General features: G+C 48.2%; 2 protein-coding genes across 2 annotated transcripts in view; both read right to left on the reverse strand.

Moving 5' to 3' along the window:
- Positions 1 to 686: 686 nt before the first annotated feature.
- On the reverse strand, positions 687 to 2,056 carry MRPS24 (mitochondrial ribosomal protein S24). The gene is made up of 4 exons (XM_069087563.1): positions 1,926 to 2,056; positions 1,767 to 1,838; positions 1,445 to 1,556; positions 687 to 1,144 (listed from the first exon to the last, which is right to left on the reverse strand). The coding sequence occupies exons 1-4, from the start codon at positions 1,962 to 1,964 to the stop codon at positions 861 to 863; spliced, it is 507 nt and encodes a 168-aa protein (XP_068943664.1). The 5' UTR covers positions 1,965 to 2,056; the 3' UTR covers positions 687 to 860.
- Positions 2,057 to 14,366: 12,310 nt separating this feature from the next.
- URGCP (upregulator of cell proliferation) overlaps positions 14,367 to 23,783 on the reverse strand; it is a 44,871-nt gene continuing 35,454 nt past the window's right edge. The window contains 2 exon segments of the mRNA XM_069087564.1: positions 14,367 to 18,667; positions 20,452 to 20,508. Coding sequence (XP_068943665.1) covers positions 16,077 to 18,667; positions 20,452 to 20,508 — 2,648 coding nt within the window. The 3' untranslated portion in view covers positions 14,367 to 16,076.

Here is a 23,783-nt window from a genome sequence, read left to right on the forward strand (position 1 = left end):
TTTTAATATGAGAGGAGCTTAGAAAGGAACCATGTCCTTCACCTCACATTCACTCAGCCTCCGAGAGAGACAAAGACAGAGATGTGGGACAAAGCAACAGACAGGGCAGACAAAGGAGAGGGAGGTGGACATTCGGAGAGATGAAGGAAAGACAGTGTAATCTAAGCTGTTAGAGAATGCACAATACAGTGGAAAAAATGCTAACAATGTTTAGAAAAAGAGCCACTGGCTCAGCTATTAATACTCGTCTGTGACCACAATTTCTTCATCAGTTAAATGAGGGGTCGGCATGGTTTTAAATCTACAAGATAAAGAATGCCCGGTGATCCAGGAGGCTTCAAGGGGTTATCACTTAAAACCTATTGTTCTTCCAAACGTTTAACCATATTCACAGCTAATCCTTAGTCCTTGGGGATGAGGCCCCTCCCGGTGCCTGACCATCACCATCTGCCCCTTCTTTGTGCTCTCCACACCCCTCAGGTCTGACCATATGACCCACCGGGGTCGGCATTGCAGCTGCACCCTCGGGACCACCAGACCCTTCTGTATTTGCTCTCTTCTCCAAAACAGGGACTGGCTCCATTTTCAATCTGTATCATCAATGCTAGAACGCAGTAAACCTAAGGTACGCCCCTCGATTCAGGCTCATCTAAAAGGACCAGACCTCTTCCTTTAAGACAAGAACATACCAGAAACAAAAAGCTTTATTATACACAGGAATTTGACAAGAAACAGCCGATCCCTACTTTGAAGACCACTGTTCTCTTGACAGGGAGGCTTTCTCCAACAGCAGCGATGCCCAAGTCCACGGTCCCGAGGTCAGATCCCCAGCCTGCAGTGTCCAGGGCTGGGCAAGGGCCCTAGATGTACTTGTAGATGGCTTTGCTGGGCACCGTCTGCAGGATCAGCCGCACAGGGCACTTGTAGAAGGCGGACAGCAGTGCCTCGCTGTAACCCACCAGGAAGTAGACCTTGGTGGGCGGCAGGCGCTGCAGCAGCACCATGCAGATGACCAGCTGGTTGGCCTGGCGTTTAATGACCACTTCGTCGGCCAGGCAGCCTGGGAAGGTGCCGTACAAGAACTTTCGAAGGAACACGTCCTCCACGGTCCTCTCCGCAGCCCCCTCCTCTCCGTCCAGGTTACCTGAGGACGAGGGACCCTGAGCGCCCACGGACCACCTGGGGGGTGGTGCGACTCCCACGTCTCGGCCAAAATGAGATGCCGCCACCCCCCAACCCCCCCACCCGTGTATGGGCTGGGGAGCACGAGAGGCCAGGACGCGGTCTCCACCGCCTTTGTCCTGCTGAGGGAATCATGGTTTGTTGGGGTATCTTTGGGGGAGGCGTCATGGAAGGAATAGGGGGGTTAGAGGGAGAGACCGTGGGGGGGGCGGAACCCCACCTCCTCCCCAGTGACATCCTCTGGGGGGGGGTTCCCACTTACTCGTATGCAGGGACAGCCAGCCCTTGCGGTGGGCAATGTAGTGAGGGGGGTGGGCTTGCTCGTAGGTCACCGGCTTGTCGCCCTTCCCCACTCGGACCCGCGCCGCTCGGTTCTGGGGAGAGATCAACGTCACGAACTGGAGCCCCCACGACCCGCCCCCACTCGCGCCCCTCCCTGCGTGGGCACCCCGCCCCCCAGCACACGCCCCTCCTCTCCAAAGGCGCTGAATCCCCGCCCTCTTCCCACGAGACCACTGCCCCCAGGGGCCCGCCCCTTTCCTTCCCCCAGCCCCCACTCGCGCTCCCCTCTTCCTTCGCCTCACCTTACAGCAAACAGCCGTGGTGTGGACGCTGCGGCAGGCGGACAGCAGCTCTGGGGCCCCAGCGACGGCCACCTGGGGTGGGAAGAGAGAAGAAAGGTGAGGGGCAGGACGCCAGGGGCTACGCGCCCCTCGCGCAGTTCCTCGCGCCGCTCCACTCACCCGCAGGCCGAACCGGCCGCAGCACAAGGGTGTCGCCATCTTGGGACGGGCATCAGACGGCTGGGGGCGGGAGGCGAGGAGGACGCTGGGGCTATACCAAGTGGATGGGGGGGAATAAACCCTGTGGGAAAGAGCCACCGTTCCCGGTTCGGGGCTGGTAAGGAGCAAGCAATGTTTCGAGAAGGGGGAAATCCTATAAAGGAGGGCAGCTTGCTGAGAGGAACGACTACAGTAACCTGAAACCTCTCAATTTAGAGCTTAATGAAACGTCCTTCCTCATCTTTGAAAGTGAGAGTGGTACGGTCTAGTGTCAGCGAGAGGCCAAAGGCGGTCGAGACCAATTGCCACAGAATGGAGGGGGGATAGAGGCGGGTCATTCTATCTCCCGGAATCCAAAGGGAGGAACGTTTGCGCTAGAGGATATGGGGAAGTGGGCGTGGCTTTTAGTATGACGTAACGGGGGAGGTCCACCCCAGGCCCGGACAATAATAAGAGCTATTATTTACATACCGCTCTTATGTGTTGCAAAGTGAGTTTTGCTTTGTGGAAGAGATAGACGTCGCCCGGGCTACTAGTCCTGAGGTCAAATGTTACTTGAGCCACATCCCGACCAGTTCAAAGCTTTCTCCATCTCTAATCTGACCCAGGAGATAACCAGTAAATTATTGCCCACTAGGTATGTGCTAGTGCCAGGGATACAATGTTGCAGCCAGCTAGGCGGCTAGGAAGACACGAGTTTAAATCCAGCAGTGTGACTCTTCGGCAAGACGTTTTATTTCTGCCTGCCTCAGTTTCCTCATCCGTGAAATGGGTATAATAGCAGCACCCACTTCCCAGGGTGGTTATAGGGGTCGAAGGAGAATTGTGAAGCATTTTGCGAACCTTACAATGCTACGGAAATGCATGGAACAGCCTCTGCTTATTCTTAAGAAGGCTACTTTCTAATGCTTCCCATTGGCCCAGAGACTTGCAGTTTGCAAAGCGATAACTTGACCTGCATCTGATCGAGTCTGGAATTTTCGACAGGGTGCTATCTCTGCCAGGGCGGGTCTTAGAGCATTACCCACCGAGCCAGGAAGGACCCCACCCCCTTCCCTTCTCCCTCCCCACATACTTCAAACCTTGAGGCGCCTTCCTGCAATTTGTAGGCACAGAGTTACCAGCAGTCATCCAGTCTAAAGGTGTTAAGAGGCTGGAGCTGGGTCTTCCCGATTCTCTGTCCATTGTGATTTTCTGTTTCCTATAGAGGTTATAATAATAATAACTGATGATGATGAAAGCTCATTTTTTTTTTCTGCCACTTTGAGACTTATAAGGATAGCTCGGTGGATAGAGCACCAAGCCTGGAGTTAGGGAGAGCTGAGTTCAAAGCCAGCCTCAGACACTGACCAGCCATGTGACCCTATTTGCCTCAGTTCCTCATCTGTAAAATGGGGACACACTGGAGAAGGAAATGGAAAAAAACTCCAGTGTCATTGCCAAGAAAATCCCATGGCTCAGGTCATAAGAGTGAGAGCTAACTGAATGACTGAATAAAAATAAAGGTTAATAAAGTGCTTTCCCCACAACCTAGTGATGTGGGTAATGCAAATATTCAGGTGGCCCATTTTACAAATGAGGAAGCTTCCATTAAGCCGAACAGACTCCAGGGAAAAACACAGGACTTGGGGTTGCCAATTAATAACGATGCTACTTTCAGCAAAAAATTCCTCCTTTCTAGGCCTGAGGTTCTTAGTCTGAAGTCTGGGTTCTGGATCATAGGAGTACAGGCTTTACAGCCAGCAGGAATATTAGAAATAATGGAGCCCACTGGACAGAGGGAGGAGGATGTCTCAAGTTCTGTCCAGTTCTCCTGGTGTAAGGCTTCCATGACTCTTCCTCTCCCTCCCAGGATGTTCCAGAATGGTGAGCCCCTTCTTCAGGAGGAATGTTGGCCTAACCCCAATGAGGAGGGAGATTCCTAGTGGAACTGGGCGTTTGGATATTGTTCCTTTGAGATCAGACTGATTTCCCTTTAGATTAGAATGGGGGGTTGAGAGGCTGGAATACTGGGGTCTGTAGTCCAGAAGAGACAGTGTTCTCCCAGGTCCAAAGGGAGACTGGGATTGGGGTGGGTTTTAAAGTGGGGTGGGAAGGGAGGGGCAGACTTCAATCCTGCAGGAAGTTTGATCTAGCTGGTCTGTGTTGGAGCATTGAGGGAAGGGTCTTTCAGTGGGAGCAGCAGGGCCAGCAAGACGCCCTAATTTTGGCCCTGGAGGGAATTTTTCAGGCCGGGCTTTTGCTCTATGGAACAAAGAATTCAGATCAAAGCTGCTGCCCCCTTTAAGAACTGAGGAATGATGGGAAGGGTTTCAGTCCTGCCTCTTCCCCTTTTGTCTTACATCGGTTTGTTTACTCCCGAGTTTTATCTGTTATAATTTACGATCAATTTCTATAATTGATCATAACAGCTTTGTGCTACATATCTATGTATTAATTTCAAGCTGGGGAAGGCAAAAATGCAGGATGCCAATGACTAGCTGGAAACACCCAGAAAAGATTTAAGTGGTTACAATGTGGCAGGTACCTTGCTACATTTCTAGCCAAAACATTAAGGTTCCCCCCTTACTGGGGATTCCACAAGCTAACGTTGAGATCTTATGGTTGTCATTTTATTAATAATTTTATAAGCTCCTAAAATGGCAGGAGAGACTCATGCATACCCAGACGAATGTGACACCAGGCAATAGTCAGTAGGTTATTGTCATTAGAGCCTGGGGTCTTATACTCAGGCATTTTAGACCAATCTCTCCTCTGAGAGAAAAGCAGGACAGAGAAAGGGCCAAAGGAAAGGTACTGCCCTGGGCCCCAGCAAGGAGAAAATTAAGATCTGGAGACAATTGGCTTTGTCCCTTTCTTATGGGGAAGGAGGAAGTTAAAAAAAAAAAAAAGTCCTGGCACAGCCAGATTTTGCTCCCTAACACCCCCTGCTGGTCATCCTCGTGTAGAAACCAGAGCATTGAGCTTGGAGCCCAGGATGCTTGGGGGCTGGCCCAGTTTTTCCACCAACCAGCTTGTAACGTTAGGGAGGTGACCACGCTCCTGGACCCTGACTTCCCTTATCTATTTAAAAAAAAAAAGATTGCTTCTGGCTCAAATTTTATGATTCTATGAGGTCCTCCCCCTTGCAAAATTGACAAAAGGCATTGCTACCGTTATTAATCCCCAAGAATCTCTATAAGAGGAGGAAAAAATGAAGATAACTGGACACTTTTATCTAAAGCATTCAGCAAAAGGTAAAAGAAGTGAACACATTTTAAGATTTTTTTTAATGTGGTAAATTCCTTTAGGAAATGGTTGTTGTTCTGTAGTGTCTAACTTTGTGAGCCCATTTGGGATTTTCTTGGCAAAGATACTGGAGTGGTTTGCCATTTCCTTTTCCAGCTCATTTTACAGATGAGGAAACTGAGGCAAAGCAGGTGAATTGACTTGCCCAAGGTCACACAGTGTCAGACTGGATTTGAAATCAGGAAGTCTTCCTGACTCCAGGCTTGTCCACTGTAGGTATTATTGTTATCTTCCTCTTTTCATCTTTTTTGATGGAGATTCAGACAGAATTGGTCTTGAGACAAGTCACTCTCCTGGCTCTTCAGCGGGTCAGCAAACATTTATTAAGCCCCACTGTGTGCCCTGCTAAGTGCTTGACAAAATATCTCATTTGATCCTTACAACAACTCTGGAAGGTTGGTGCTGTCATTATACTTGTTTTACAGTAGAGGAAACTGAGGCAGACAGCCTCGTTTAAGAGATTTGCCCAAGGCCACATAGCTAGCAAAAGTCTGAGGTCAAATTTGAACTCCGGTCTTCCTGACTCCTGACCCAGTATTTTATCTATTGCACCACCTCACTGCTTAGGAAGGAGGAAAATCTTTGAATCTGCGATATTGTCATATTATTCTTTTTCTTTTCTTATTTTTTTGCAGGTGGGAAGGCAGGGCAATTGGGGTTAAAGTGACTTGCCCAAGGTCAAGTTTGAATTTTGATTGTAGGTCCTCCTGACTCCAGGGCCCGGTGTTCTATTGACTTCACCTCCTACCTGCCCCAGCATTTCTTTTTTTAAACTTTGAGCCTTCTCCAGAAAAATCTTCCCAGTTGCCTTTTTTTCCCCCAATTTAGAATTCTGGTCACTCCCTGGGCTTTCTTAGCCCTTGCTCACACCTCAGTTCCCTTTCTGTCTTCACTTTCTTCCCTGAGTGACTTTTTTTTACATATAAGACATTTTATACCATTTGCCTTCTCCCTCACTGTGTGTGTGGGATGGTAGAAAACTTACCAGACTTAGTGTTAGGAGACCCGTGGAATGGAAGTTCCCTGAGGGCAGGAACCATTTCATTGTTTTGTCTTTGTGTCTCTTGCACTGGGCACCTGGACTGGCCCCTTAATAACAATCGTTTAATAGTTGCTTGTTGAATGAATGAATCCTTCCAACATTCCCCACTTGTATAACCTTGAGCCTCAGTTTCCTTACATGTAAATGGGGAGAATATCCCCCTTTTATGCCTTATCCTTACCTATGTATTTTTCAACTCAGTGCCACTAGCCTCCTTGCTGTTCTTCTACCGGTGACCAGAATGCTCTCCTCCTCATTTCTCCCTCCTGGCTTCCTTCAAGTCCTACCTTCACAGGAAGCCTCTCCCAACCCCTCTTAATTCTAGTGCTTTCCCTCTTTTAATCATTTCCTATTTGTCCTATGTATAGCTTGCTTGTACATCGTTGTTTGCTTCTTGTCTCCCCGTTAGATTGTGAGCTCTTTGAGGGCAGGGACTGTCTTTTGCCTTTCCTTCTATCTGCCTACAAGTGTTTATCCCAGTTCTTGGCACGTAGTTGGTACTTACTTACTAAATGTTTATTGAGTGACTGATTAGGATCCTAGCATTGGGGAAGCTTCCCATCGCTACAAATTCAGGCTGTCAGGGAGGCCATTTTTCTTCCTTTCTGACAAAGAGGGCATATGTATAATCCAGAGGCTTGTCTCCTTTCAAGTTTTACTATTTAAAGAAGCATTTTTCAAGGCCGACTCATTTTAAAATCTGACCTGTTTCGATGTGTGTATATTCTCGGTTGGTGCTCTGTAGAGAAATTGCAATGGAGGAATGAATGAAGAGTCGAGAATATATGGATCACAGGACAGAGATTTAAACCTCTGGCTAAAATGTCTGAGTTTTCCTTTATTGGGGGCCCCGAGCAAAGTATTCAAGATTTCAAAGATTTTGATTTGTCATTTTGATAAACTTCCTAAAAACAGGGCTAAGTTAGATTCACCTCCCTTGCCTCCCTCCTTTGAAAACAAGGTAAAGAACCGTCTTTTGCCTTCTGCATCAAGACTGGGGCTATCAGAGCAGTTGTTCCCACACCTCTCTTCCTCCAGCCACCTTTTTTCCCTATATCCTGTAAACTGAGAGTTGAGGATGGGGGTGACTAACCACATAGTCATCCGAGGGAGAAAAGAATAGGTGTGGTCACACATGGCCAGTAATGACCGGCACATTTCCAAGGAGATGAGGGCAGAGGCTTAATTTTCAGTGTCTCTACCAAACCTTACTGGTCATCTCCATCTGGTGGCTATAGCTACTTTTATTTTTTTGGATACAACAGACCCTTCTCAAAACTACAAACAAACAAACAATTATGAAGCATGTAGGTACAAGAAAGATCTATAAATTCAATAGGGTCTCAGTAAGGGAAATTCCTCTGTTCTTCAAAAATAAATCCTAGTATACTGTTAATAAGTATAAGGGACTTGGCTTGAACCCAGGAGTATAAGATGTGGAGTTGGCAGAGGACAGCTTAGAGGTCATTTCATTGAACCCCTTCATTTTCTAGACAAGCAACTAAAGCCTAGAGAGGGTAAGCATAATTCAAGGTTATATACGTAAGAAACAGAGTTAAAATTTGAACCCAGCTCCTGTGACTCAGGTTTTCCTGACCCCAGCCTCAAGAGATTCCTCTTGCCCCCGACAAAGTTTATTGTGATAAATAAATATTATTCATTGATTGATTGTGAAACTAGCTTTGGCGAATGCCTGAGAAGCTAGGTCAGTTATGAGATTTTCCTGTAGCTATGGATAGAGGCAAGATGACCTGAGCCCGAGTCCAGTTTTCTCTGGGGCCACCTGGACCGTTTGAAATTGAATAGTACGCCTGGAGCTTTCCCATCATCCTGGGAAACCTTTGTAGGATGCACAAAGTGGTACCATGATATTTGTTCCCTTCCTGCTGTCCCATGGAAGTTGACCTCAGGGAAAGAGGGGGCAGGACATCTACCTCACCATGACCTTGTTCATCTATTGCATTGTAAGACTTTCGGTTTTAACCATGACAGTCTAAGCATTGATGGTGAATGGATGAGTGGAAAAATCAATGGATTTGGTATCCAAGGACCCAAGTTCAAATCTTAACTTTGACATTTCCTACTTATGTGACTTTGGGCAAGTCACACTGTTAACAAGTGTCTGAGATAGGATTTGAACTCAAGTCCTCCTGGCTAAAGATGAGCATTCTACCCATTGTGGCTCCTAACTGCTAAGAAGAAAACTTCTGTGACTGAGGGAATACGGACAGCCCAAGTTTAAGCAATCACAGGTCTGTAGAGTTCAGGAGTTATCAGAAACTCTTTTCTGGGGCCCAGGGAGAAGAGTTTTCCTAGACAAACCGTCAACAATCCAAAGAGGTTTTTGAGATCTAAGGCTAGCATTAGGGGTTCAGGTAGCCGAGGAGGGCCCAGCTCCAAAGACTGAGAGGAGACTGCTAGAAAAGAGTGGAAGCTTACCAGTTGTGAGGGGGACCAATACTTGAAGACTTCTGGGACTTGGAGAGTCAATAGAGGAAGGTTTCTGATGCCCTTCAGAAGCCACGATGGGCTTCCATTGTTTCAGGGTGGATTGTTTCCGATCTGGGGACTCTAGGTGTTCTTGGACCCTGGAGTTCAGGGAACCCTTCTGGCTTTGAAGGAGGGTAAGAAACATGGTAAGAAACTTCCCTGCAGAGCTCTGACATCCAGGCTTCTGGAATTTTGGAAACAGAAGGTTCCACAGGCCAGGTAATGCTACTGTTGTTTGGCCTTCTTTCTCGAAGAGGACCAATGATATCAGGAGGATGATGTCTTGACTTGCAAGTGAATCGGATTTAAGTGAGGCGAGGCTGTACAAAGAAACCAGCCTCACTCTTTCCTCCAGTCATTGGTGTTCAGTGGCCACACATAAGTTAAGACTGGTGATCACTCAGGAAGGGAGCTAAATTAGAAGATATCACAGGATTGTAGAGTAGGAAGCCATCTGGTCCAACCCATATAGGAAAGGAATACCCATTATAATGGGCAGCTAGGTGGTGCCATAGAGCAGAGTGCTGGCCCTGGAGTCAGGAAGACTCATCTGTCTGAGTTCAAATCCAGCCTCAGACACTGACTAGCTGTGTGACCCTGGGCAGGTCACTTAACCCTGTGTGCCTCAGTTTCCTCATCTGTCAAATGGGCGGGAGAACAACTCTAGGATCTCTGCCAAGAAAACTCCAAATGAGGTCATGAAGAATTATGTCCAATTGAAAAATGACCAAGCAGCCCCATTATAATATATCCACTAGGGTGTTCAGATCGTTCTCGTAGAACTCCAAGGAGAGGAAGTCCATTCCAGCTTCAGTTTCAGATAGCTCTAGGGCTTGTCTTAGACTCTTTGGCTCAAATAAGGACAAAGGGACCCAATGACAGGAAGATGGCGAATGGAGGCCCCTTATCAAACCCCTGAAATCCAGAGATCCAGATGCAGGGCAGTGTTTGGTTATTAGATCATGGAAGGTGAGATCCAGGAGAGTTGGGCCAAGCTCTGAGATAATGGGTCAGCCTTCCATCAGACCCAGGGAAAGAAGTAGGGTCAAGAGAACTGAGGGGGAAAAAAAAGCAAGGAGCATTGGCTGGAAGGAACCTTGGAGGGCATCTAGTTCAGTCCCCTCATTTTACAGATGAGGAAACCAAGACTTGGAGACATTAAGTGGCTTTCCCGTGGTCACACAGCTAGTAAATATAGGGAGTAGTATTTGAAACTGAACCTGATGCTGGGTCCCATGCTCTGTCTTCTGCATCACGCTGTCTTTTAGGGTTGGGCCTGAACATCAATGGCCACTGTGGCTCTGAGGCCTGGCCACAGTCCACAAGGAAGGTGCCAATAGTTAGAGCCAGGCACAAGTTCTGGCGGCCAAGGCATGGAAGATCAAGTGGATTCCCCAGAGCAGAGGCAGGCAGGAGGTTAGAAGGGCAGATAGCAGGGGCGGCTAGGTGGCTCAGTGAATAGAGCACTGGTCCTAGAGTCAGGAGGACCTGAGTTCAAATCCAGTCTCAGACACTCAATACTTACTAGCGTGTGACCTTGGGCAAGTTACTTAACCCTAATTGCCCTGCCTTCCCCCCTCCAAAAAAATAAAGAGGCAAAAAGAAGAGCAGACAGCCAGAAAGCAGGGATCAAGGACCTGATCTAGCCCTCAGAGAACAATGGCAGCCAGGAGGAGAGTGCAAGGGAAGGAATTCCCTTCCAGACAATGCTGCCACGCTGCCCAAAGAAGGTGCCAGTGCCTGAGGACGGCGACAATGAAGGATCCTGATCCCAAACCAGAAAAGCCTTTTAAATCCAGGGAGACTGGTCCTACAGGGCCCAGCTCAAGCAGAGAAGCCTCAGCTGTTCCTACTTAAAAGGCCTCGATTGGAGCAACTGCAGCCAAGACCTCCCTTGGTTGTTATAACCAACAGAGGCAAGCTCAGAAAAGCCCCAAACTCTGATAGTGGAGTGTAGACCCCCTGGACGCTCCCAATCTGTCAAGGCTACCCTTGGACTCTGAAGCTCCTTTTGGGGACCCAGCTTGCCACCATAAATGGGAGTTGGGAGAGGACTCACAACATATATATGACACTCTTAATGATTAATACCTTCTAAGCCCCACTGGCAGCCTTGGGTTTATGTAACCCAACACTAGTCAGCTGAACCAGATGCAACAGAACCCAAGCAGGGAAAAATAATAATACTTATATATTTTTTCTTTTTGGAGGGCAGTTGGGGTTAAGTGACTTGCCCGAGGTCACATAGCTAGTTTTTGTGTTAAGTTTCTGAGGTCGGATTTGAACTCAGGTCCTCCTGACTCCAGGGCCAGTGCTCTATTTACTGCACCACCTAGCCACTTCAATACTTACATTTATTATAATAATAGCCAACATTTCTGTGGTGCCTACTATGAGCCAGGCACTGTACTTTATAATTATTATCTCATTTGATCTTCACAACAGCCCTGGGAGGTAGGTGCTATTATTATCTTCATTTTACACAGGAGGAAACTGAGGCAAATGAGGATTGACTTTGGTAGGGTCACACAGCTAGTAAGTGTGAGAAGTTGGATTTGAACTCAGGTCTCTCTCACCTCAGACCTAGCCTTCTATCCATTGGGCCACCTGCCCCAGCAGGAAGGGGTCAGAATCTTTATAATGAATCTAATCCGTAGGCTCAGGGCACCAGCAGTGAGAGGAGCTCAATACCAAGCCTCCGATTGTCCGAGCTCGGATATCTTTATGTATTATTTCCTTGCAATGGCCAGACAAGCTCTTAGAATATAGGTGGGCCTGAGTCCACTGTAGAAGCAAGGAGACTTCCCTGCCTGAAGCAGGTCTCCAGAGGCCAGAAAGGCAGGCAGTGCTGGATAATGAGAATGGGAAGGGAAAGTGAAATCCTAACCATGTGATTGCATGGCTGCAGTGGACTTGAAACTTGAAGATCCCATCTCTGCCATTTACTCGGCTTTGTGACCTTGGGGGCTGGGCATGTCAACTCATTTGGCTCTCCCTTCTTCATCTGGAAGACAAGGGCATTGGACTAGCCAGCCTCAAATGCCCTCTCCAACCCTCATCTAAGGTCCTGTAAGACTGTAACTTTGGGGTGGCAATACAAGATTGCTTGATGAGATTGGCTGACAGCCCCCACTACCACCACCACTGAGAAGTGACATGGGGACAAGCGAGTTCTGCCGTCCTCACAAAGTCATTCCACTTAGAACTAATCATGGGCTCGTGTTTGTCTAATTGTTGGGATTGTTGAGATGCCAGGTCTCCAAGTGTTTGGGTTATTTAGGTACTCAGGCAGTGAGAATAGCCAAGGAATGGGCAGGCAGGCAGGGAAGCCTGAAGGGGAACCAGTAATGTTGGAAGGAGAAGACAGCCTCAGGAAGAGGGTTGCCTTTTTGGTTTTTTGAGTATGTATTTTGTATGACTGTGGGCATTTCAGGTACCGAATGTGTTTTCAAATAAATTGTTAGATTTCAAGACCCATATATTATTCCATTGTTTTGCTTTTCCCAGGAAATAGGAGAATTTAGACAACTTCACCATAACTGGGAAATCCTTTCATTGTTCTTTGCTTGGGACATCTTCCACGACAATGGTGGTTCCCTTAAATGAGGCATCATAGGACAATAGGAAAAGTTCTTGAAGTCAGAGGACCTGGTTTCTAAACCTGCCTCTTCTGTTCATTGTGTGACCTTGGGCAAATCACTGCCCCTCATTGGGCCTTGGTTTCCCTACCTGTAAAATGAGGGGGTTGGACTAGTTGTCTTTGAAAAGCCCTGCAGCCTCTAAATCTACTGCCATGTATATCTCTCCCACTTCAGCTGGTGTTAGTATTTAGCGGATCACTGAACAAAGCTATCTCTGTAACCGAATATGTCACTGATTCCTGTTTAATTCTACAGCATGTGCGAGAGACTCATTGTTTGAGAACTTCAGGTCATATTTGGTTCCACTGGCTCAATTGCTTCTTTAAAAAAAAAATCAATAAAACAACAAGACTCAGTGGAACCCAATATCCTCTGCCCTTTTCATCTCAGTCAATGGTGTGAAAGTAAAGATGGGACAGAAGGGCTCCCATTTTCAGGAGACTAATTGGACTAATGGCGGAGCCCTAGAACACTACAGAGTCTCCCAATTCCAGCTGTAGGAAAGAACTCGAGCTGGAGAGGGGACGTCTAAGTAAGGTATCCAGGACGTGACAAGCAGTCGGGTCCGCCGGCTGGTGGAATGTATGACCCCCACAGGACAGAATACAAGCCCAGCTGCCTGCCTTTAAACCTCTGTGGAACCTGGCTTCAGCTGAGCTTTCCAGTCTGGGCTCACATTACCCGCCTTCGTGCAGGCGATATTCTAGGCGTACATGACTGCATGACTTTGTACAGTTTGTTCCCCATGCCTTGGACACCTTCCCTCCTTCTGAAATCTCTGGTTTCCTTCTAGACCACCTCCTGTAAGAGACCTTCCCCAGTTCCCCCGCTTCTTGGTGCTTTCTCACCACTCTCCCCCCTGGAAATTATTTTGTATTCACTTGATATACTTTTGGCATTGACTTAATCTGTGTACCTGTTGCTTCCCCTCGGTAGAAAGTAAGCTCCCTGAGGGCAGGGGCTGTATCCTTTTTTGTCTTTGTATTTCCAGTGCCCAGTGACATGATACATATTGGGCATTTAGAAGATGCTTTTTTTTTTTTTTGGAGAGGGGGAGGTAGGGCACTTGGGGTTAAGTGACTTGCCCAAGGTCACATGGCTAGTTTTGTGTTAAGTGTCTGAGGCTGGATTTGGATTCAGGTCCTCCTGACTCCAGGGCTGGTGCTCTATTCACTGTGCCATCTAGCCATCCCTAGAAGATGCTTTTTTGAATGAAGTCCACCAATATGTATATTCTGGCTGGACCTGAAATTGAGTAGCATGAGGAGATTGGGCTGGGTTGTATTTGTGAAATGGCTGCTTCTTTTCTATGATCCCAAACTACTCACTGTGGTGGAAATCCACCTCTTTTATACCAGTATTCCCTTTGTGATGCTGTCATGTTAATATGACATGTCATGTTAATAAAATCATATTTTGGAAGAATCAAAATTACCGGTAACCAGAGGGAAAGTACGTACAGTGCATCTTGGGATCAAGCCCGAGAGCTCAGCACCGCGCCTGGAACACAGTAGGCCCTTAAAGGCTTGGTCTGACTGACCTGAATGTCAAAGGGAGCAGAAGGGACATCACTGAAATGAGGTGTAAATGGAAAAGGAGGTGGGCTGATCACAGAGTAAGAATGAGAACGCGCAGGCGGACACCCCGTGTGCTTCCTAGCACAGCCCAAGCCTTCCCCAACCCCTCCTGATTCTAGGCCCTTCCCTTTGTTGATATTCCCCATTTATCCTGTGTCTACCATGTTTGCACATATTTGTTTACCTATTACCTCCGTTAGATTGTAAGCACACCGAGGGCAGGGACAGTCTGCCTCTCTTCATATCCCCAGTGCTTAGCTTAGTGCCCAGCACATAGTAGGCACTTGAATACTGATTGACTATGAAAAAAATCAGGGGAAAGCCTCTACCGGGTGACAGATCAGACTCAAATGAGAGGGTATGAAGGAAGCACAGCCTTTACAAGGAGTGGAAACACCCCCTTCCTACCCCTGCCCTGCTGAAGTTATAGATCCATTAAAATACATCTCTTCCATTTTGGAGAGTGGATGCTCCCTTGGCATTTGTAATGACTTGTCTGGGTATGTGTTGGTTGCTCTTACCCCCCCCCCCCCACCCAGTTAGAATGCAGACTCCTTGAAGGCAGGGACTGCTTCGTTTTTGTTTTTGTATCTTCACCACAGTACCTGGCGCATAGTAGGCATTTAACACTTGACTGAATGTTTGATTGGTTCACCAATGCAGACAGGTCACTTACATTCTTAAATATAAGTGGGGGCACTGAGATACCAGGTGATTTACTCAGGGTCACAGAGCTCATTCAGGTCACAGGTAGGGCCTGAACCCAACTAGAGTGGAAGCTTCTTGAGAGCAGGGACTGTCTTGATTTTTCTCTCTATTCTCGAGCTCTTGGCATATAGTAAAGGCTTAATAAGGGCTTTTTCATTCATTCATTTGTTCGTGCGTTCATCCCATTCATTCATTCCTGAATCCAGGGCTGGCCCCCTCAGCCATGCTAACTTCTTCTGTGCCCACACAGTCATAGATTTAGGGCTGGACCAATGCCTGTGTTGAATCAAGTGGAAAAGTGTTTTCTTTACCCTCTTACAAACATTAATAGAATTTTACCCATGCCTTGGGAATTTGCCCAAGATGTCTCAGCATTTTTTCCCCATTTCCTTTTTCCCCAGATGGCCCTCGTGGTCATTTGCAACCCTTCCTACAGCACAAGTATCCCATGCACATCCTGGGGGAAAGAATGACTCCTGGCTATTGAGAAAGCAGTGAGGTGTGACATTTTTATGGTGACTTTCTGAGGTATTCCAAGTTTACAGACATACTCTCATTCATCCTCCTAACACATCAGGTGGGCATCGGGTCCTCAGTTAGGAGATAGGAAAATTAAGGCACAAACAAGAAGAACCTGCCTGTTATCAATCATTATTAGCAGAGAAGTCAATAAATAAAGTGCTTTGTACCCCTTGGGCCCTTGGCAGAAATGTCAGCATCAGGAAAATGTCAATCCTGTTCATTCTAGCCATGGACATCATTCATGCTGAACCCCTTGGCCAGACAAGAGAATGAACCTCCCTGAGGAGAGGGGATGCTGGGCTCTCTCTGCACAATTCCCTCTACCCTCCCACTCCCTGTCCTGGGCATTCACAGTCATCTAGGACAGGCAGGGCTGTCCTGGGTGAGGACCATGCCATTCCACTAGGAGACAAAATGGAGGGGACTAGGCCTTATGAAGGGCCTGCCAACCTGGGAGCAGCCTTGAATGACACCAAGCCAGAGAAGAAAATCACTGTTTGAGTGTTTCCTTCCCAGGGTCCTTTCCTTCAGGGTCCTCAGATCAGTGACATTGGAGACTTTCTGTATTCCTGATAAAAATGCTCACTCTCTCTCTCCCTGTGCTTGTCAATGCAGTAGCTGGTTTGGTGGATACCTTGTTCTCGGAACCGGGTCCTAGGAGGATGCAAACCTTCTGATCTATTCTTTCCTGTGTCTCTCTCCTCAAGCAGGTTCAGACACCAGCTGCTCTTTCTTCAGGAAGTCTCTCCAGGACCACACACTTCCCTCTTCATTCATTCCCCTTGAGGAGAGGTCCCTCCCAGCAGCTTGGTCAACAGCTCTCGTTTTCCAGGGCTCTCTGCCTTCACAGCCGCCCCACCAGCTCTACCAGGTGTACAATGTCTCTGTGCTGATGACACACTCCATTTCTGATATTCTCGAGAAGGCATCTCTTTAACTCAAAGACAGCCTCGCAGTAGCCGGAGCTAACGGGGGCCATGGGGGGCACTCCATGCCACAAGCGAGGGATGTGCCAGATGTGCTTCTCGGGGTCACACAAGACCGTCTCCAAAAGGGTCCGCTCCTCATCCTGCTTCTCCATCTCAGCTACGGCCCTGTTCAGGTCATTTAGTTGTTTCAGCAGCTGTTTCCTGTCTCTCAGGTTGGGTCTGGGGACTGGTCCATCGCTGAGGTCCTGGGACACAAGCTGACAGTTGGGAACGTGCCCCAACTTTTCAAGCTTTAGAAAGGCATGGAGGGCGGCCAGAGGGGTGTCCTTTGTTTCGGCCATGCTGACCACAGTAATGTTGCTGAGCCCCATAGCGAGAGTGGCCAGAGATACCTCCAGCTCATACCTCTCCCCCCGGGCAGCTACGGCCCCACCTGTCAAGCCCCCAGAGTCAATCACCAGAATGAAGTCGCAGCCCAGGTCCTGGCGAAAATCCTCAGTCACTGAAATGAGCTGCATGAAAGTGCCATGGGGTTTGTAGCTCCTGCCGGTGGCAAACTGGAGCCCAAACATGGTGTTGAGCAGAGTGGATTTCCCCGTGCCCTCTGCTCCCAGGACCGAGAGCACCAGCAGGCGGGGTCTGCCCTCCAGCCGGGCATGAAGCTCCCTCAGGATGCCTGTCACCCACCGCAAGGGAACACAGCAGGTTCCTCGATCCATCAGTTCCAGAGGAAAGCCACTCAGGACCAGCTCTGAGGCCAGGCCCACAAAGTGCGTGAACCGCTTTTGGCTCTCCGCCATCTTCCCCACCTCCACGAGGTAGCATTCAGCCTCATAAAACTGCCCCATCTCCCTCAAAAAGTGTTCTACCCCCAAGGAAGTGGGCCAGAGCTGCTCGCTGAGCTCTGCGGGCCGGCTGTGCTTTGGTCCCAGGGTAGCGAGGGCCTCTGGGTGCTGCCTCCGGCTCTGCCTGGCCATCTCCTCCAGTTTCAGTTTCATCCACCCCAGGAAGAACTGCTTCTCCACTGGGGAAGGGTTGGCAATGCCCTTGATAAACTCCTGCATGCCCCAGCCCAGCTCGCACCGATTCTGGTGCGTCCTTAGGGCCAGCAGCCGCTGCCTGAGTTCTGACTTGTATTTCTCCGGAGAAGAGTCCCCAGCCCTCTGCAGCCGGCAGAGTTCCTTCTCTACCTGAGCGATGTTTCTCCAAGGGTCCCCCTGTAAGCGGAGCTTCTCCCTTTTATATAGCTCCACATCCTGGATGTCCTGCGTGATCTTCTCCACCCTCTCTCTTGCCTTCTGACACTCTTCACAATCCTCATCCACCTTTAGCCCCAGGGTCCGAGCCGTTTCTGCCATGTCCTCCAGGGACACCTTCCTACTTGCAGATTTGATGACATTCAGCACGATGGCCTGGAGCCTCTTGACAAGGCGTTTGCTGTCTGTGCTGCTGACCTTCACCAGGACGTGAGAGTAGTCGATTTGAAGGACGGACACCAGTTTATTCAGGAACCTCAGGTTGGCATTGCGTTTGCCCCGGTAGGGACTAAGGATGAGGTAATACCGAGTGGTCGACCCGCTCAGAGAGCACAGCAGCTCATACTCCTTTTGGCCGATGTTGTCGGTTAATATGAAAACAGCCGACGATGTCTCGGTCAAAAGCTTAAATTGCTGCCAGTGACTCCCAATCTCACCCCTCAAGTTGGCAAAGGCGACGGGTTCTGGGAAGACGTCCGAGTTCTCTTTGCTGCTGCTGCCGGGAGAGTACCAGGACATCTCAACCAAGCCATCTGAGATCTCTCGAGCATTGGCTGCTGATGGCATCTCCCGGTGGCAGAAGTAGTCATGAGGCTGGTGGTGAGAGGGGCTCATGATGGCATTGAGGAGGTGAGACTTGGAGTGGCTGCTAATGTCCATGCGTGCAAAGGAGATGATTGGGACCCTCGTGAGCACCAAACTCTCCTCCCTTGAAGTCCTGGGCCCCCCTGGGGATTGCCACCACCACGTCCTCATCACGCCCCGCAGGGCCCACAGCAGGAAGGTATGGTTTTGGCTCTCTGAGTCGGGCAGGACTACAGGGAGGGCAAACTGGCAGAGAGACATCTTGACCAGCAATTCCTGCTGTAGGAAACTGTCCGAGCAAAGGAGAAGCGCACAGAGGAGGTCCAGGGGATTCAGCGGCACATCAGGGGTCGTCACCAGTTCAGTGAGGGAATAAATGTCCTCGGAGGTACCCCAGTATATTTCCTGCTCACCCACCTGTGTTTCCTTCTCACCTGTCCTGTCATCCTGGGGCAAGTCCGATAGCAGGGTAGTGTTTCTGACTTCTGAGTTGAGAGCCAACAGCTTTCTCAGGAAGCTCCAAGGTAAATCAGTGGGCACCTGGGGTGCCCAGTTCTTCATACTGTCAAAACTGATCTGTCTGGCATCCTGGAGGCTGAGTTTCCTGTTGCAGTATGTCTCCAATCCCAGGAGTGACATCGTTTCATGAAGCCTGCTCCTTTCCTCTATAGGGAAAAAAAAAAGGGAGAAGATCAGTGCTAACCTGCTGTGCTTCACATACCAATGGGCAGATGGAGGAAAGCCACAGGTGTGGCCTTATGATGCCAGGGTCCTGTATCCCCCAAAACCAGACTAAGCACTACTCAAACAACCCCACCCCATGCTGTGAAAGAAAAGGTCTGTGGGGATCCTTCTCTGATTCATTCTGCTATTTTCTTACTGACTTACAGGTTCAGAACTAGAAGGTATCTTAGGGGCTCTCAAGTCTAATGCCCTTATTTGATTTCTTTTTAAAAAAAATTAATCTGTTTTCAATTAACCAGCCAGTATCTTTTCTCCCTCCCATTGTCCCTAATTTTACAGGTAAGGAAATTGAGGCCCACAGAGTGACTTGCCCAAGGTCACACAGGTAGTAAATAGCAGAACCATGATTCAAGCCCAGGCCCTGATTTCAAATACACGTTTTTTCCATTGGTTGTGTCTCAGTTATTTCTTTCCCTTTTGCTACTGGTTCTAATGTGGGCTTTTTTTTTTCCTCCTTAAAGAAAGTAGGAAAATCTCTGAGCCTGGGTTACTTCAAGTCCAGGATAATCACTTGGCAAATTTCTCTCCAGTTCCTAGCTTCCATTGTATTCAAACTGCTAACTTAATTTGTATTTGTGAAAACCCTCCAATCCTTCCCAGCAGAAAAAAACCAATATTGCAGTTATTGGACTTCTCAGGGTATTAGTTACACAGGAAAATATTAAATCATCATCAGAGAGACTCATTAGTCTGGAGCCGGATGGAACTTTAAAGGCCATCTGGTCCAACCCTTGCCTTTCCCAGATAAGAAAACCCAGGTCTTTTTTTTCCAGATCTTTCCCATTGCCACCATGCTTATTGGCATATTATCTTGCATGTGATTTGCCTATTCTTCACATAACAGCACAAACATCCCTCTACTGGGCTACCTCTCCTGCCTTTGCACCTTGGTGACAAGGAGAGATGTGCCTACCCTGGAAAAGGAGCAGGGGCTATCCTGCCCATCAGAGAGGGAAGGGGTGAAGAGAATGACCAGGCCTTGAAGGGGTTAAGCCACCAGTTACCCCCTGACTGGCAGAGCATTAGAACACAGGTCTCCTGTTTCCCAACCCAGGTAGGGAGTCATTCTACCACTCAGTAGGGCTACTCGCTATTACACTGCATCCATGCCCCACCAGGAGTCTCTCTGGGGTCTTAGTTCCAAGGAAGGTTTTGAGACCAAACTAGCCCCTAACAGTGCAGAGTAGTACATGCTTGAGAATGGTCTAACCTGTGGCTTTCTAGGTCTCTAAGTGCAGCCTTTGGACCGAATCCAAATTTTACAGAACATATACTTAAGTCAAAAGGCCACACTTAAGGACCTAGAAAGCCATATGTGACCTTAACGCCACAGGTTCCCCACCCTTGATCTAATTCATCATAGATCACAGATGGAGAACTATACAGAATCTCCCCAGCTATCTAGTCCAATTTCCTTATTTTTACAGACGAGGAAGTTTAAGTGGCCAATAGGATCCACAGGATCCTAGATTACATCAAGAAGGTAGGTACCTTCAAGGCCATCTATGCCGACACCTTAATTTTACATAACCCAGGAACTGAAAATGATTGGCCCCAGTTACCTAGGCAGTAAGTCGTGATTTGAACCTCTGACTTCTCTGATTCCAGATTCTGTGTGTTTTCTACTGGACCTTTCCTAACTGAGGAAGAGAGGATGATTAGGGAGAAGCACAATGGATAGAAATGGAAAGAAAGAATGCAATACCTGTGAGGAAGTCAGCCACAATGGGCTGTCCATTCTCCTGACCTTCTTCTGTTCCATCTGTGAAAAAAGCAAGGGAAAAGTGAGCTGCTGATAGCTTTGGCTAACATGACAGTATTGGTGTGACCTTGGAGAAGTCCCCGAACTTCTCTGGGCCTCAGTTTCCTCATCTGTAAAAACGAAGGTGTTGGTCTACGTGGCCTCTTCACATTCTAGGTCTGGGATAAGAGGAATATCAAGGACAGAAGCTTGAAGCTGTCTGTAGGTTATCTCATTTGGCCCCATGATGACTCACAGCCGCTGGCATCTGAGCCCGAGTGTGGGCCTGTTCTGTCACAAGGCCTATCATCCCAGTTGTTTGTATCATTTCCTCTCTTCAGAGATAGTCTAACAAAGGATCTGACCTGACCCAAAAGGAACCAATGAAAAGGTGACAAACGAGGAAGTTTCCCTGTTGGGTTAGAACACTTCAGAGAGGACTTTCAGAAGTGTCCAGAGCCAGCTTCCCAGCAAGATGAAAACCAGGATGAGAAGGAACCATGGCCCCTGGTTCTACAGAACCACGATTAGCATGAGAAGAGCAGGACTGTGCTCACACTGGAGAGGGGGCAGCATGGCTCTTCCTCCCTGGGAGGGTACCTTTCTACCCCATGGCATCCTGAATTCCCCTTACTTGCTTTACTGATGCACATGCCCTATGCCACGGGGTTAGGCTTCCCCAAATAGACCCGGAAGAGCTCAGAAGCACCCAACTCCAAAAAAATCCATCAGCAAGCATCCATGGAACAATTATTGTGTGCCTAGGGATGGGGATTCTAAGCGGTCCCAGGCCTCATGGTGCTTACATTCTAATGTGACTGTGTATGGGGGGGTGGGGGGGATTGCACCACTTCTCCCCTCCCCACCATCCCTGGGGTCCTATCAGATTGTGCCATCCTTCTCAAGTCTGACAGGTTGCAGGCTGGGAAGAGGACAGTCTGACCACACCCATTTCTCTCCCCATGCCCCACCCCCCCAACAGTTTTTGCCCAGGGTGAAAAATTTCCTAGACAGCTCCAGATTACAGAGATGCAGGAGATTACATTGTTTGATTTAAAATAGTATTTTTTTTAAGCCAAATATATACTGTGCCCCATATTTCTACTTTTTTCCTTGAAAATAAACTGCATTTCTATCTTCCATAGTTAAGAAAAAAAACAAAAGACACACTGCACACTCTCCCCCTATCCTTGGGAGAAGCCTTCTTCTTAAATGTTTGCAAATAAGCATCAAAACTTAACAGACACACGTTCACTCTCCTGCTAAAGATCAGGCAAAATACATTAAAATAATATTATTTTACTTTCCTTCTGGCAAGTTGGTCAATGGCCCAGACTTACTTATTTCCCTTTTTTCCTTCCTAATCTGCTGGAAAGCTGACATGCTCTCACTCCTGCTGAGCCATCTGGGAAGCAGAAATTGTGAGGCTGACTCCAACCCAGTTGTTTACTCCAAGTTCTGTGGCCATGGGTCAAGGTCAGCCCTCTCCTGCTTCAGGGCAGCCTGACCTTGACTTTGGCAGGCTGGGGAGAGGGGGGCCTCCCTTATCAAGATCTCCTTGAGGCTGGGAGAGCCACAGATATACACAGATCTTTCTTCTTCCCCATGAGCAGTTTTCCCTAGTTCCGAAAATTCACCTGTATTTCCTTAGATGCTGAGGGTTTCAAAAGAGAGAGACAGAGACAGGGAGACACACAGAGAGAAGAGAAAGAGGGAGAGAGACAGAGGGGCAGAGAGAGAGAGAGAGTGTGTGTCTGTGTGTGTATTGACTCTTGTCTTCTCTAAATTTTCTTCTAAGAACCTAATAAATAACCTTCATCTTGTATCAGACATTTGTTATATCGTTAAGTATTTCCACATCCCCTTCCAAAATGTTTTACTTTGTGTTTGTTCTGACGGGCAGCTAGATAATGCAGAGTCAGGAGGACCAGAATGCAAATACAGCATCAGACACTAACTTAAGCCTGTTTCTTGAACTGTAAAATGGGTATAGTAATAGCATCTACAGGGTTGCTGTGAGGCTCAAATGAGATCATATGTGTCGTGTCTCAAACAAAGTAGGCGCTTCATAAATGCTTGTTTCCTGCCCCCTGTCTATGATGTAATAGGGAATTGAGAACACGGCCTGTTTTGTTTTTTTGGTCTGTTCCTCTACAGTGCCTTGCAAAGAGTAGGTGCCTAGTAAATGTTTGTTGAATTGAATTACATATGCTTAGTGCCCACAGGGGAGGATGGTGGACCAAGAAAGGCCTGCTATAGGTGGCTGAGCTTGGCCTCGACATAAGCTAGGAATTCCATGAGGGCAGAAGCAAGCAGGGAATACATTTTGGGTATGAAGGATGGCCTGGGCAAAGGCTTGCAGGAATGTGGGTAAGCCAGCCAGTCTTACTGGATGATAGTCAGACCCCTCAAAGGGGAGTGACGAGTAATGAGACTGGAAGGGCAGACTACAGCAAAATCATAAAGGGCTTTGAATGCCAAGGAAGACTTTGTGTTTTCATCCTCCAAACAACAGGGAGCCATGGATGAGGTTTCTTGAGGAGGAGACACAGGACATGATCTGGACTTCCTCCAAGGACATCCAGCCCAATATTTTACCAAGAAGAAAACTCAGGCTTAGGGAGGGTCCCAGATCACTAAGGCAAGGAGCATGGTGGGTTCAGGCCTCCGATTCCAGAGCCAGGGCCCTTCTCCTCCATGGGGGACCACCTGTCACTGTTTTCCAGATGAAGAAGCTGAACTTGAAACTTGCCCAAGATCTCACACTGGCAGTAACTGGCAAAGCTGCAGTCTGGACTCCAAATTAAATGGTCTTTCCATTGTACCACACTGCCTCCCTTTGTCAGTCTCCACCCTGGTACCACCAATTAGTTTCCATTCCCCTTGTCAGCATCCCCAACAGGGTCAGCAGTGCACAGGGCCAGGGTCCCCAGAGAATAGTCTAACTGTTCAGCAGCACTCCCCCATCAGAGACTGCTGTCAGAATTCCTTCTTGGGGTGGCTAGGTGGTGTAGTGAATAGAGCACTGGCCCTGGAGTCAGGAGGACCTGGGTTCAAATATGGCCTCAGACACTTAACATTACTAGCTGTGTGACCTTTGGCAAGTCACTTAACCCCAATTAGCCCTCCCTCCCCCCCTCCAAAAAGCTAAATAAATAAATTGGTAATTATTTTTTAAAAAAAGAATCCCCTTCTTCCTTCCTTCTCCATCCTCTCTTCCCTCTTCTCTCCCTGCTCCTTTCTTACCCTTCCCTTCTCTTCCTCTTCTCCCCTTCCCTCTCCTCCCTCCCTTCTCC

Source organism: Petaurus breviceps, unplaced genomic scaffold (genome assembly GCF_028583685.1).
Source record: "Petaurus breviceps papuanus isolate PSGF00001 unplaced genomic scaffold, PetGlider_PUasm1.0 182, whole genome shotgun sequence".
Classification (NCBI taxonomy): domain Eukaryota; kingdom Metazoa; phylum Chordata; class Mammalia; order Diprotodontia; family Petauridae; genus Petaurus; species Petaurus breviceps.